The 15,000-nt window shown below is 50.5% G+C and overlaps 1 protein-coding gene across 1 annotated transcript in view; it reads left to right on the top strand.

Annotated features, from left to right (window-relative positions):
* The window catches only part of tanc2b (tetratricopeptide repeat, ankyrin repeat and coiled-coil containing 2b), a 68,710-nt gene that overhangs the window by 18,205 nt on the left and 35,505 nt on the right, over positions 1-15,000 (top strand). The window contains exons 3-5 of the mRNA XM_042703165.1: positions 1,959-2,107; positions 4,436-4,601; positions 5,026-5,280. Coding sequence (XP_042559099.1) covers positions 1,959-2,107; positions 4,436-4,601; positions 5,026-5,280 — 570 coding nt within the window. The remainder of the gene's footprint in view (positions 1-1,958; positions 2,108-4,435; positions 4,602-5,025; positions 5,281-15,000) is intronic.

The raw sequence follows: 15,000 nt of genomic DNA, 5'->3' as shown, positions 1-15,000 counted from the left end.
AGAGAGAGAGAGAGAGAGGGGTGTTGGTGAAAGAAGAAAGAGAGAGAGAGAGAGAAAGAGGAAAGGGAAGAAGGGATGGTAGTGAGAGGTGGAGAGTGAGTGTGTCAGAGGAGGGGAGAGAGAGAAGAGAGAAAGAGAGAGAAAGAGAGGACAGAGAAAAAGAGAGGGAAAGGAGAGAGAGAGAGAGAGAGAGAGATAGAGGATGGAGGAAGAAAGAAAGAAAGAAAGAGAGACCCGTCTCCGTGGTGCAGGGCTGGTCGTCATGGTGACCACCCCCTCCACATGCAGTTATTTATGTATGTCCATGTTTGCTTATTTATTTATTTACTTCTGTGTTTTTGTTTTGTTCCTGCAGAGGAATGTGAGAAAGATAGAAAGAACAGTAATATACACCTCTATTCAGTTCCTTTCATTAGGTGTTCATATATATATATGTGTGTGTGTGTGTGTGTGTGTGTGTGTGTGTGTGTGTGTGTGTGACTATATATATATATATATGTGTGTGTGTGTGTGTCACTATATGTATGTGCGTGTGTGTGTGTGTCTGTATGCATCTCTGTATGTCTGTGTATTTAGGCATACATGCCATCCTTTCCAAACTGCATGAATGTGGGACAGTTCAGAGCCAAACCAGGGCCAGATCAGGGCTCAGTTTGGTCCAGATCAGGGCTAAACTAGGGTTAAACCAGGGCCAGGTCAGGGCTAGACCAGGGTTAAACCAAGGCCAGATCAGGGCTAGACCAGGATTAAACCAGGGCCAGATCAGGGCTATACCAGGGCTCCATCTGTGCCAGATCAGGGCCATAACTACTCCGGAGTTCCCTGGCTGTCATCTTGCCTGGTTCTCTGACCTGATGAAGCACAACAGTGTTCAGGTCTCAGTATTTGTTATGTAAGATGAAGGGCTCCTGTATTTATATATGTCCAAACACAGTGCTCTGACGCACAAGAAAGTGGATGTCGCATCCAGCAGACTGTGTGTGTTTGTGTGTGTGTGTGTGTGTGTGTGTGTGTGTGTGTGTGTGTGTGTGAGAGAGGGAAAGAGTGAGTGTGTGTGTGTTGGTGTGTTTGCACTGTGAAGACTGTGAATTTATGCTCTTGGAAATCTATACATAGCTGTTCGCTGCAATGGGGAGTATTTAAAGAAAAGTGTGTGGGCGCAGTCTCTTCTTGTGTGTCTACATGCGCGCGTGTGCACACACCACACACACCACACCACACACACAAACACACACACACACACACACACACACACACACACCACACAGTGTTGATACTGAGTGTGTGTGTGTGTTGATACTGAGTGTGTGTGTGTGTGTGTGTGTGTGTTGAAACTGAGTGTTGGAGTCCTGGGTGAAGCCAGTAAGTCCCCAGTATCTGAGCTGAAGTCATGTTGCTTGGGATACGATGAGAAGGGCTGTGTTTGGCCAGACCAGGCCCAGTGATTTGCTGTGATTTCCTTTTACTATCTAACAATTGTTGTTTATAGTTTGTTTTGTCTTTTTTGTTGAACTATTTATAGTTTATACTATAGTTATACTATTTGTGTACATTAACAATTCATTTTCAATGTGGTTTCTCTTGCAGTGCCCTTTTGCCATCCAGTTCTCTTGTGCCATAGCATGTTGTTAGCCTGTGCAGTAGACTGTTCCTGAACCAGAGTGGTTCTTGGTTCATCATGCTCACTGCATCCTTCATCTTTATCTCTCTCTTCTTCTCTGTTTGAGAGTATTTGGTGCTTAAAGGGAGTGTTATGTTCAGTTGTAAATGATGAACTCAGGACTGTACACTTCTTGCAGAGTTGTGTGTTTTGTTTAATTGTTTGACCTCATAATGTTTTTATATGTTGGTTCTGTTGTAATAAAGGTCTTTTGGGAATTCAATTTTCTCTCTCTCCCTCTCTCTCTCTCCCCTCTCTCCCTCTCTCTCTCCCCTCTCTCTCTCTCTCTCTCCTGCAGGGGGGGTAAATCAGCAGTTGGGCCCCCCTCCCTCAGTGGACGAGGCCTCGAACACGTTGATGACTCGCCTCGGCTTCCTGCTGGGAGACAAAGTGAGCGACAGGCCCCAGGGGCCACAGTATAGCATGGAGGAGCCCGACGACGCGCAGGTAGGACCAGTCGCCCACACCCCCATAGAGAACCAGTAGGGCAGGCATGAAACTGAGCCAATATGGCCGATCATTAATGAGTGGCTTAGGGTGTTTGCTCAGATAAAAGCTAACTGAAACTGATTTGGACCTGATTTAACTTTACATGGTAATCAAGACCTGCCATTGACATGTAGGACGAGTTTCCCACCCCCCCATAGAGAACCAATAGAGTAGGCATGAAACGGAGCCAAAATGGCGACATGAGTGACCTGTCAATAATGAGTGGCGTACGGTGTTTGCTTGGGGTAGCTTAGGGGTGAAACTGATTGACTTCACATAGTGATTAAGACATTGACATGTAGGACGAGTTTCCCACATGACCATAGAGAACAAATGGGGCAGGAAAGAAACTGAGCCAAGATGGCGCCTCTAGGAACTTTGCAGAAGAAAATATCTTCTTGGCTGGTCCAAGGCAGTAAGAGATGGAGCCCAACTGTGAAACAGATGTGGGCCTGATCTGGGCCGCATCCCTTTCAGAGTTGGACTCTACTTGGGTCTGTCAAAGGCACTTGCCATAATGATCTCCAGAACTTTCCGTAATGATGATAATGAATAAGCCATAATCCCCCTGCCCCCCCCCCCCCATCTCTCTCTTCTCCTTTGAGGTGTTTGGCATTTCAGCTTCATCCCTCTCTCTCCCCGTTTCAAACGAGTTTACCTCTAATTGGTCTCTTACGTAGCCTGGTGGGGCTTCAATATGATCCACTGTAGATGCACCACTTCGCATACAAGAAGTGTCTCATGCATCTGTGTGCGTGCGTGCGTGCGTGCGTGCGTGCGTGCGTGCGTGCGTGTGTGTGTGCGCGTGCGTTTGTGTTAGTGCTCGCGTGCATGTATGCGTGCGTGCGTGCGTGCGTGCGTGCGTGCGTGCGTGCGTGCGCGTGTGTGTGCGCGTGCGTTTGTGTTAGTGCTCGCGTGCATGTATGTGTGTGAGAGAGACAGAGAGAGAAAATAGTCATTCATAGTCCCATTTAGCACCATCATTGTCATACACACACACACACACACACACAGAGATAGAGAGGGAGAGAGAGAGAGACAAACACACACACACACACACACACACACACACAACTGGATATCAAGAATATGAAATGCAGCACTAGTTTGCTCCAAATATGCATCAGCGTACTAACTGTCCAGTCATATCTCCAGGCTGCCCAATCACAGCTCAGCTCAGCTCTAGAACAGCTCTGGCCAATCAATGAGAGTTTGAATATGAGTGTGTCTTTAGATCGTTCTTTATGTCTCTCCCTCTCTCTCATACACACACACACAGACACACACATCCTCACACACACACACATACACACACACACACACACACACACACACACACACACACAGACACACACATCCTCACACAGAGGGCCATAAACACACACACACACACACACATACACACACACACACACACACAGACACAGACACACACATCCTCACACAGAGGGCCATAAACACGCACACACATCCCACACATACAGATACACAGACACACACACACACACATCCTCACACAGAGGGCCATAAACACACACACGCACACGCACATATAAACACACACACACACACACACACACACAGACACACACATCCTCACAGAGAGCCATAAACACACGCGCACATGCACATATAAACACACACACACACACACACAGACAAATACATCCTCACACAGAGAGCCATAAACACACACACGCACATATAAACACACACACACACACACACAGACACACACATCCTCACACAGAAAGCCATAAACACACGCGCACACACACATATAAACACACACACACACACACACACATATCCCACACATACAGATACACAGACACACACACACACACAAAGCCATGTAGAAACACAGTCACTCCCATATAAACACACATACACGTATACGCACACCACCAAGCTGACATGGTCGCTGGATGCCATGCCAACAGGGCGCCATGTTGATAGAGCGGCACAGTGGTTAGCAGATGGGGAGGAGAGCTGGGAAACATCTTTCTCTCTCTATCTGTCTCTCCTCTCTTCTAACTCTCTCTCTCTATCTGTCTCTATCTCTTCCAACTCTCTCTCTGTACTGAACAGATCTACAGTCTTTAGAGTCTACTGATAATTTAATCAGTACTTGAGGAGTGTGTCTAAAAGGATGAATGATGGTTACACAAATAATAACACATGCAAGTACACGTTAAAACGTACGTGTTGTGTGTGTGTGTGTGTGTGTGTGTGTGTGTGTGTGTGTGTGTGTGTGTGTTTGTGTGTGTGTGTGCGCCCCTACAGGGTGTGTGTGGGATCCAGAGGCTGAGTCCGTGCTCCACCCTGACCAACAGCACGGCGTCCCCCCCAGCCTGCAGCCCGTGCAGCACCCTCCCCCCCACCACTGCCGGACAACACACACTCACCAGCCCCACCTCAACGCTGGAGAGCAGAGACAGCGGGATTATAGGTGAGACACACACACACACACACACACACACACACACACACACACACACACACACACACACACACACACACACACACAGAGAAGCACACACTCACACACACACACACACACACACACACACACACACACACACACACACACACACGCCCATGCACACACACACACACACACACACACACACACACACACACGCCCATGCACACACACACAAACACACAGAGAAGCACACACTCTCGCACACACACACCCCACCACACACACACACACACACACACACACTCACCTCTCCTACTCCTGCAACTCCCCATTCTTCCCCTATCCTCCCTCTCCATCCCATCATTCTTCCTCCTCTCCTACTCTTTTCGCCTCTCTTTCTCCCTGCATCCCTTCTTCCCTTCACCTCTCCTTCCTCTCTCTCCTGCAGCCACACTGACCAGCTACTCTGAGACTGGAGAGCGCGGAGGCGGTAAGCATGGCGACGGTTCCCGCGGCAACATGAAGATGTGGCATTCGCAGCGCTCCACGCTGGACTCGGGACTGTACCGCCTGGACGAGAACATGGCCGCCTCCTCCTTCAGCCTCAACAAGATCCCCGACCGCGCCCTCGACTCTGACCATGTCTACTCCTGCTCCAGCCACACCCAACCCTACCTCACACCCCGCCCCAACTCTGTAGCTGGTGAGTCCCAGTAGCTCCCTCCTCTCCTCTCCTCTCCTCTTCGTTCCTCTCCTCTCCTCTCTTCTCCTCTCCTCTCACTCCCTCTGTTTCAATCTCTCTTTCTCTCTCCTCTCCCCTCCTCTTCGTTCCTCTCCTCTCCTCTCCTCTCACTCTCCCTCTCTCTTTCTCTCTCTCTCTCTCAGTCTCTCTCTCTTTCTCTCTGTCTCTCTTTTTCTCTGTTTCTCTCTCTCTCTCTGTGTTTCACTCTCTCTTTCTCTCTGTCTCTCAGTCTCAGTCTCTCTGTCTTTCTCTCTGATTCTCTCTCTCTCTGTTTTTTTCTCTCTGTTTCTCTCTCTCTCTTTCTCTCTGTTTCTGTCTCTCTCCCTCTCTTTTTCACTGTGTCCATCTCTCTTTTGTCTCTCTAAATCTCTGCTTGTGTTGCTCTCCTTCTTTATCTTAATCTCCCTCCTTCCCTCTTGCTTGCTAGCGACTCTCTTTCTCTACCACTTTGATGTTTGGTGCTTTTCTTTCTCTCTGCCTTTTTTCCCCCCTTTCTTCCTTGCTGTGATTAGCTTCACTCACAGTCAGTCACACACACACATGCACACACACACACACGCACGCGCGCGCGCGCACGCACGCGCACACACACACACACACACACACACACACACACACCCACACCCTCTCTTCCTCGCTGTGATTAGCTTGCTTCTTTTATCCTTTCTTCCTGCGCTTCTCTCATCCTGTGAATCTGCGTCAGTCTTTGTTTAAACACCCAAACAGGAAAGCATCTTTATGAAACTCAGGAAAAAAAAGACCCAATGATGAATGATCCTCCACTGTGTGTTGTCCTCCGCATTCATCAACACTAAAGAGAACACGATGCTCTTTCTTTCCCTCTCTCTCTCTCTCTTTCTCTCTCTCTCTCTCTCTCTCTCTCTCTCTCTCTCTCTCTCTCTTCCTCCCACCATCCCTCCATGTCCATCTCTCTCTCTAACTCTCTCTCTCTTCCTCCCGCTCTCTCCCACTCTTCCTCCCACCATCCCTCCATCACCCTCTCTCTCCACCACCCTCTCTCTCTCCATCCCTCTCTCTCCACCCCTCTCTCTCTCCACCACTCTCTCTCTCCACCCCTCTCTCCACCACCACTCTCTCTCTCCATCCCTCTCTCCATAAGCAGTGTGCTTCATGCCCATCCAGCAGCGATGGCTGATAAATGTCAATTATGTAATGCGTCCCGAGGCTCTTGATTGTGTCATTGTCTGAGCAATCACGAGCCGTTGTGTGGAGAGAACAGCGAGACGAGGACGAGCCGAGTCGAGACAAGAGGAGAGGAGATGAGATGCCTCTGGAGTGGCGCGTCTCTCGGCGGCTCCGCTTTGTCTCCGCTAACGAGACGTTTATTAGGCAGATGCTCTTTTAGCGAGCGCCGGTCAGACAACCAGCTGCAGACGAGAGGTGAACTGAACTGAGTCTATGTTGATTCCCCCTTCTACTGTAGGCTTAACCCAAACCTCCAGCTTTCGTGCCATCTTTGCTCTCACCGTTACAAGTTGATGAAATAAATCACCCTCATGAAAGTTGCTCGAGATGAAATGAGAGTGGCTGTAATTTGGTACCTTTTGACTTTGAACATCAGAGAGCATCTTTATCTACGGTATTACCATGGAGCTAACACAGAGCGTGTGTGTGTGTGTGTGTGTGGGTGGGGGTGTGTGTGTGTGTATGTGTATGTATCTGTGGGTGGGGGTGTGTGTATGTATCTGTGTGTGTGTGTGTGTGTGTGTGTGTGTGTGTGTGTGTGTGTATGTATCTGTGTGTGTGTGTGTGTGTGTCCACTGGGTTGTGAGTAAGAGAGTGTGTGAGAGAGAGTGTTAGCACAAAACTAACACACAGCTGGTAAAGAGTCTGAGCCCGGTGATGTAGGGCAGAGCTGGGGTGGATGCAGACCTCAGTCATAGGAAACATAATACCCCATTAGATCATCATATTATATATATATACTGTATATATTATATATCATCATATTATAATACTCTATTAATGATGTAGCACTCTTTGTATGTATTAATATCCATAAACGCAGTAATATCCACCGCTCTCCTTACAGGGATCACAGCACTGCTAAAGCCCTGTGTCCCCCACTCAGAGGTGACTGTATTGATCCCACACAGTTCACAGCAAACTGCCCCATCCGAGTGCCGCTGTGCTAGTTAAAAGTTTGTGTGTGTGTGTGTGTGTGTGTGTGTGTGTGTGTCTGTGTGTGTGTCTGTGTGTGTGTCTGTGTGTGTGTGTGTGTGTGTGTGTGTTCATTGCAGACTGCCCCATCCGTTAGTGTGCTGCTGTGCTATTCAATCTCTCGGCCACCCAAATACCTCTCTGGAACTCCTTCTAAATAAAGGTGATTTCCGTGAGTTTCGACGTGCTGAGGCCGACGAATAGATTCTGAAGGTTAGGATTTCAATGCTGTCCGAATTGATTTCTGTATGGAATAGGGCCGGTTTCAGGAACATGGCCGTTTGATATGGCACTCGAGTGGCGAAACTGGACAAAATGTCTGTATCAGGTCACTGATGTAATGCAACAGTCGATATCTGAGATGCAGTCCTAGGAGACTGTCTCTCTGTCCCTCTCTCTTCACTCTCTCTGTGTCTCTCTCCCTCTCTCCCTCTCTCTCTCTGTGTGTCTCTCTCCCTCTCTCTGTCTCTCTCTCCCTCTCTCTCTCTGTCTCTCTCTCTCTCTCTCTGTGTCTCTCTCCCTCTCTCTTCACTCTCTCCCTCTCTCTCTGTCTCTCTTTCCCTCTCTCTTCTCTCTCTCCCTCTCCAGTTCTTAGTTCACGTTATCTGACATTTATAGGTGTAGGGCAGAACACACAGAGTGAAAGCCAAGCTCATGGTGTGCTTATATTTAGCTAGAACAAAAGCTACTAATTAGGTATTAGTTCTTCTAGTAGGAAAAGAACCATCTAGAGTCTAGATGTCTTGGGTTTGGTGTCCCTGCTGTCCGCCAGTGGTTCGCTCAGTTTGCCAATTAATGTGTTTAGGCAGAGTCGTTCTGCAGCGTTCCCTGCTCAACATTTTCAGCACATTGCTGGTCAGCGATGAGAAGTTCAATCAGTCTGCCCCGCGCCAATTCTGAGAAATTCTTTTCACTCTGAATTGTTAATGTCAAGTGACGTAACATCAATCTTCTGTTCAGCCTCGTTCTTCATCAGCGTTACTTTGCTCAGTGTCGACGCTCCAGATGGTGTTAGCTTCTTTTCAGACTTTGACGACGTCCCTTCACACCTCCTCAGACGCAGTAATTGATCGCTGTCAGCCCTCCGCTCCTCTCTTCAGCCATCTCCGCCTCAGGCCTCCCGCTGGATATTCATGTACAGTTCGGTGTGTGTGTGTGTGTGTGTGTGTGTGTGTGTGTGTGTGTAGTTTAATAACTAGGCAAAATCATTTTGCTAATTTAATACCAAGTGCAATGGTCCCACACGCTTTACGATAGCTTTAGTTCACGCATGACAGACTTTGCTTGTTGCTTTGCTCAATGAAATTAGGGTCCACAAAGTGCAGAAATGCAGGTAAAAGACTTTACTGTTTACAGACAATTTCACAGTTTGTGTGTGTGTGTGTGTGTGTGTGTGTGTGTGTGTGTGTGTGTGTGTGTTTGTGTGCCTGTTTGGGTTTCAATGCTACAATAGTGTGCAGTAGTGTGAAGAGGCCTTGAGGGGTGGAGGAGACCCTGGAGGCAGCGCTTTTGGATGTCCTGAAATGAAGCGAGAGGAGAGGTACTCAGATGATGTTGAGCGAGAGGAAAGGTACTCAGATGATGTTGAGCGAGAGGAGAGGTACTCAGATGATGTTGATGAAGCGAGAGGAGAGGTGTTCAGATGATGTTGATGAAGCGAGAGGAGAGGGATTCAGATGATGTTGAGCGAGAGGGGAGGTACTCAGATGATGTTGATGAAGCGAGAGGGGAGGTACTCAGATGATGTTGAGCGAGAGGAGAGGTGTTCAGATGATGTTGATGAAGCGAGAGGAGAGGTGTTCAGATGATGTTGAGCGAGAGGAGAGGTACTCAGATGATGTTGAGCGAGAGGAGAGGTACTCAGATGATGTTGAGCGAGAGGAGAGGTACTCAGATGATGTTGAGCGAGAGGAGAGGTGTTCAGATGATGTTGTTTTTTAGTATCCTTTGCAGCTCTTGCGATCCGCAGCTCTGCACTGCTGCACCAATAAGAGATGCAGTCCGTCAGCACGCTCTCTATGGTGCCTCTGTAGAACACTGGGAGGATGGGGGGGGGGGGGGGGGGGTCGTCTTCTGAAGTCGTTGCTGTGCCTTCTTGGTTGAAGGGAGGAAGTTGAAGTGGTCCAGGTGAGGTTGACCCAAGAACCTGATGGGTGTGTGGGCGGAGCAATTTGTCAACAATTTAAAGTCAATAATGGTTTCTTTTGTCCACGTTCAGAGATGGATTGTCCTCACTGCACCAGACTGCCAGCTGCTAAACCCTCCAGTCGGTCTGCTGACTCATCGTTGTGCACCACAAGAACCACAGCTGTGCCGTCAGCAGACTTAATGCTGTAGCTGGAGCTGTGCAGTGCGGTCCTGGGTCAACAAAGCACCTCGCATTGCCTGTACGCAGACGGAGTGCCTGGTCAGTAGGGGGATTGGGGGTTTTCCTCACAGGCCTTTGGTTCAGTGCGTTAAACCGTGCACAGGATTCATTAAGGTACCCGTTACTGCTGCTTGGTGCAGGCCTGTACTGTGTGACGGCCTGAAAGCCTTGCCACAGGCTGCGTGCCTCGCTGGTGTTCTGGACGTGGCTGTGGATCCCTGCTTAGCTTCCCTGATGGCAGGAGACAGGTTGACCCCTGATGGCAGGAGAGAGGTTGACCCCTGACCCCTGATGGCAGGAGAGAGGTTGGGCCCCTGATGGCAGGAGAGAGGTTGACCCCTGACCCCTGATGGCAGGAGAGAGGTTGACCCCTGATTGCAGGACACAGGTTGGCCCCTGATGGCAGGAGAGAGGTTGGGCCCCTGATGGCAGGACACAGGTTGACCCCTGATGGCAGGAGAGAGGTTGACCCCTGATGGCAGGAGAGAGGTTGGGCCCTGACCCCTGATGGCAGGAGAGAGGTTGGGCCCTGACCCCTGATGGCAGGAGAGAGGTTGACCCCTGATTGCAGGACACAGGTTGGCCCCTGATGGCAGGAGACAGGTTGGGCCCTGATGGCAGGAGAGAGGTTGACCCCTGACCCCTGATGGCAGGAGAGAGGTTGGCCCCTGATGGCAGGAGAGAGGTTGGCCCCTGATGGCAGGAGACAGGTTGACCCCTGATGGCAGGAGAGAGGTTGGCCCCTGATGGCAGGAGAGAGGTTGGCCCCTGATGGCAGGACACAGGTTGACCCCTGACCCCTGATGGCAGGAGAGACGTTGACCCCTGATTGCAGGACACAGGTTGGCCCCTGATGGCAGGAGAGAGGTTGACCCCTGACCCCTGATGGCAGGAGAGAGGTTGGGCCCCTGATGGCAGGAGAGAGGTTGACCCCTGACCCCTGATGGCAGGAGAGAGGTTGACCCCTGATTGCAGGACACAGGTTGGCCCCTGATGGCAGGAGAGAGGTTGGGCCCCTGATGGCAGGACACAGGTTGACCCCTGATGGCAGGAGACAGGTTGACCCCTGATGGCAGGAGAGAGGTTGACCCCTGATGGCAGGAGACAGGTTGACCCCTGATGGCAGGAGACAGGTTGACCCCTGATGGCAGGAGAGAGGTTGACCCCTGACCCCTGATGGCAGGAGACAGGTTGGCCCCTGATGGCAGGAGAGAGGTTGACCCCTGACCCCTGATGGCAGGAGACAGGTTGACCCCTGATGGCAGGAGACAGGTTGACCCCTGATGGCAGGAGAGAGGTTGACCCCTGATGGCAGGAGAGAGGTTGACCCCTGACCCCTGATGGCAGGAGACAGGTTGACCCCTGATGGCAGGAGAGAGGTTGACCCCTGACCCCTGATGGCAGGAGACAGGTTGACCCCTGATGGCAGGAGACAGGTTGACCCCTGATGGCAGGAGACAGGTTGACCCCTGATGGCAGGAGAGAGGTTGACCCCTGACCCCTGATGGCAGGAGACAGGTTGACCCCTGATGGCAGGAGACAGGTTGACCCCTGATGGCCGGAGACAGGTTGACCCCTGATGGCAGGAGAGAGGTTGACCCCTGATGGCAGGAGAGAGGTTGACCCCTGACCCCTGATGGCAGGAGACAGGTTGACCCCTGATGGCAGGACACAGGTTGACCCCTGATGGCAGGTGAGAGGTTGACCCCTGACCCCTGATGGCAGGAGAGAGGTTGGCCCCTGATGGCAGGAGACAGGTTGACCCCTGATGGCAGGAGAGAGGTTGACCCCTGACCCCTGATGGCAGGAGAGAGGTTGGCCCCTGATGGCAGGAGAGAGGTTGACCCCTGACCCCTGATGGCAGGAGAGAGGTTGACCCCTGATGGCAGGAGACAGGTTGACCCCTGATGGCAGGAGACAGGTTGACCCCTGATGGCAGGAGACAGGTTGACCCCTGATGGCAGGAGAGAGGTTGACCCCTGATGGCAGGAGACAGGTTGACCCCTGATGGCAGGAGAGAGGTTGACCCCTGATGGCAGGAGAGAGGTTGACCCCTGATGGCAGGAGAGAGGTTGACCCCTGATGATCTGAGGGTAGCAGCGCCCCGTTCTCCCAGCAGGGCCAGAACCTTTGTTGTCAGCCAAGGCTTTTCATTGGCTCTTACAGTTACACGTTTGGAGACGGTTACATTCTCTATGCATTTGTTGATGTAGCCAGCCTGTGTGTGTGAGTGTGTGTGTGAGTGTGTGTGTGTGTGTGTGTGTGTGTGTGTGTGTGTGTGTGTCTGTGTCTGTGTCTGTGTGTGTGTGTGTGTCTGTGTCTGTGTCTGTGTCTGTGTCTGTGTCTGTGTCTGTGTCTGTGTCTGTGTGTGTGTGTGTGTGTGTGTGTGTGTGTGTGTGTGTGTGTGTGTGTGTGTGTGTGTGTGTAACCTGCATACATGCGTGAGAGTAGAGCGGTGGAGAGAAGAGCATGAAAGGGTTCTGTCATTTAGTAGACCTTCAAAGACGGGGGGATGGAAGGATGAGAGAGAGAGAGAGGGATGGAGAGAGAGAAAGAGGAGCGAGCGAGAGAGGCCCAATGGAGAGAGAGAGGGAGGGAGAGTAGGAGAGAGACAGAGAAGGAGGGAGGGCCAGATGAATGGATGGATAGAGGGAAAGGAGAGAGAGAGAGAGAGAGAGAGAGAGAGAGAGAGAGAGAGAGAGATACACAGAAGGAGGGAGGGCCGGATGAATGGATGGATAGAGGGAAAGGGGAGAGAGAGAGAGAGAGTGAGGCTCAATATAGAGAGAGAGAGAGAGAGAGAGAGAGAGAGAGAGAGAGGGAGGGAGAGAGAGAGAGAGAGAGAGAGAGGGAGAGTAGGAGAGAGACAGAGAAGGAGGGAGGGCCAGATGAATGGATGGATAGAGGGAAAGGGGAGAGAGAGAGAGAGAGAGAGAGAGGGGGAGGGAGAGTAGGAGAGATACACAGAAGGAGGGAGGGCCGGATGGATGGATGGATGGAGAGAGGGAAAGGGGAAGGGAGGACAGGAGGTTGAAAGAGGAGTGTCATGAGAGGAGGTGTAAAAATAACGAGGGGGAGAGGAAGTGACGGAGCATCAAGATGGATGAAAGGTGATGATGTTAAAGCTGACCTGTGGGAATGCCAATTTCATAGAGCAAGAGAAAGAAAGAGAGAGACGGAGAGAGAGAGGGGAAAGAGAGAGAGAGAGAGAGAGAGGGGAAAGAGAGAGACACAGAGAGAGATAGAGAGGCTGAGAGATGGAGAGAGAGATAGAGAGGGGAAAGAGAGATGAGCGAGAGATAGAGAGGGCAAAAAGAGAGACGGAGAGAGAGATAGAGAGGCTGAGAGCTGGAGAGAGATAGAGAGGGGAAAGAGAGAGATAGAGAGAGAGATAGAGAGGGGAAGGGGGAAAGAGAGAGACACAGAGAGAGATAGAGAGGCTGAGAGATGGATAGATAGCTACTGCTTTGAGCTACCCCTTGAGTGCTTTGGTAATGGAGATGCACATGTACTTCATAAATACGGGGCTTTGTCAGTGTTACAACAGAGGAAATACAAGAAGAGAGATGTTTGGAGAGAAGGATAGGGGGGGCGTAAGGACGACAGAAAGGGAGGTAAAGAGATAGAGTGAGGAATGAGAGAGGAAAAGGGGAAGAGAAAGGCGGCGAGAGTGAAAGTGAGGAGGGGGATGGAGAGGGAGGCAGATAGAGAGATGGGGTGAGAGAGAAAGAGAGAGAGAGATAACTTTGTCACACAATTACACCACTAAAACACGTATTACAATATTACAACCTCCAACCAACAAAGTTTACACTATTACATTAATAAAAGAAAAAAGGAGAGAGATGAGCGGAGAGAGGAGAGATGGGGAGAGAGATGAGCGGAGGGATGAGGAGGGATGAGGAGAGATGAGAGATTAGGAGAGAGATGGGGAGAGATTAGGGGAGAGAGATGGGGAGAGAGATGAGGAGAGAGATGAGGAGAGAGATGAGGAGAGAGATGAGGAGAGAGATGAGGAGAGATGAGGAGAGAGATGAGGAGAGAGATGAGGAGAGAGATGAGGGGAGAGATGAGGAGAGAGATGAGGAGAGATGGGGAGAGATGAGGAAAGATGGGGGAGAGATGAGCGTAGGGATGAGGAGAGAGATGAGGAGAGAGATGAGGAGAGAGATGGGGAGAGAGATGAGGAGAGATGAGGAGAGAGATGAGGAGAGAGATTAGGGGAGAGAGATGAGGAGAGAGATGAGGAGAGAGATGGGGAGAGAGATGAGGAGAGAGATGGGGAGAGAGATGAGGAGAGAGATTGGGAGAGATTGGGAGAGATTAGGAGAGAGATGGGGAGAGATTAGGAGAGAGATGAGGAGAGATGAGGAGAGATGAGGAGAGATGGGGGGAGAGATGAGCGTAGGGATGAGGAGAGATGAGGAAAGAGATGAGGAGAGAGATGAGGAGAGAGATGGGGAGAGAGATGAGGAGAGAGATGAGGAGAGAGATGGGGAGAGAGATGAGGAGAGAGATGGGGAGAGAGATGAGGAGAGATGAGGAGAGATGAGGAGAGAGATGAGAGATTGGGAGAGATTAGGAGAGAGATGGGGAGAGATTAGAGGAGAGATGAGAGATGAGGAGAGAGATGAGGAGAGAGATGAGAGAGATGAGGAGAGAGATGAGGAGAGATGAGGAGAGAGATGGGGAGAGGAATGAGAGATGAGGAGAGAGATGGGGAGAGAGATTAGGAGAGAGATTAGGAGAGAGATGAGGAGAGAGATGAGGAGAGAGATGAGAGATGAGGAGAGATGAGGAGAGAGATGAGAGAGATGAGGAGAGATGAGGAGAGAGAGATTGGGAGAGATGAGGAGAGAGATGAGGAGAGAGATGAGGAGAGATGAGGAGAGAGATTAGGGGAGAGATGAGGAGAGATGAGGAGAGATGGGAAGAGAGATGAGGAGAGAGATTGGCTCGACTGCCTTTGTGAAAACAACATCAAAGGCTTCCCTCAGCCAATCCCCATAAGGAACAGCACCACGTTTGAAGTGTAGAGGGGAGCTTAGACACAGAGGGAGAGGGAGAAGTACATAGATAGATAGAGATAGAGAGAGAGAGAGAAAGATACATTAGAGAAGAAGATGGATGGA

The sequence above is a fragment of the Clupea harengus genome, chromosome 23, assembly GCF_900700415.2.
Source record: "Clupea harengus chromosome 23, Ch_v2.0.2, whole genome shotgun sequence".
In the NCBI taxonomy this organism is placed as follows: domain Eukaryota; kingdom Metazoa; phylum Chordata; class Actinopteri; order Clupeiformes; family Clupeidae; genus Clupea; species Clupea harengus.
Note: the sequence above shows the minus strand (reverse complement) of the source record. Positions and strands in the feature narration are given on the sequence as shown.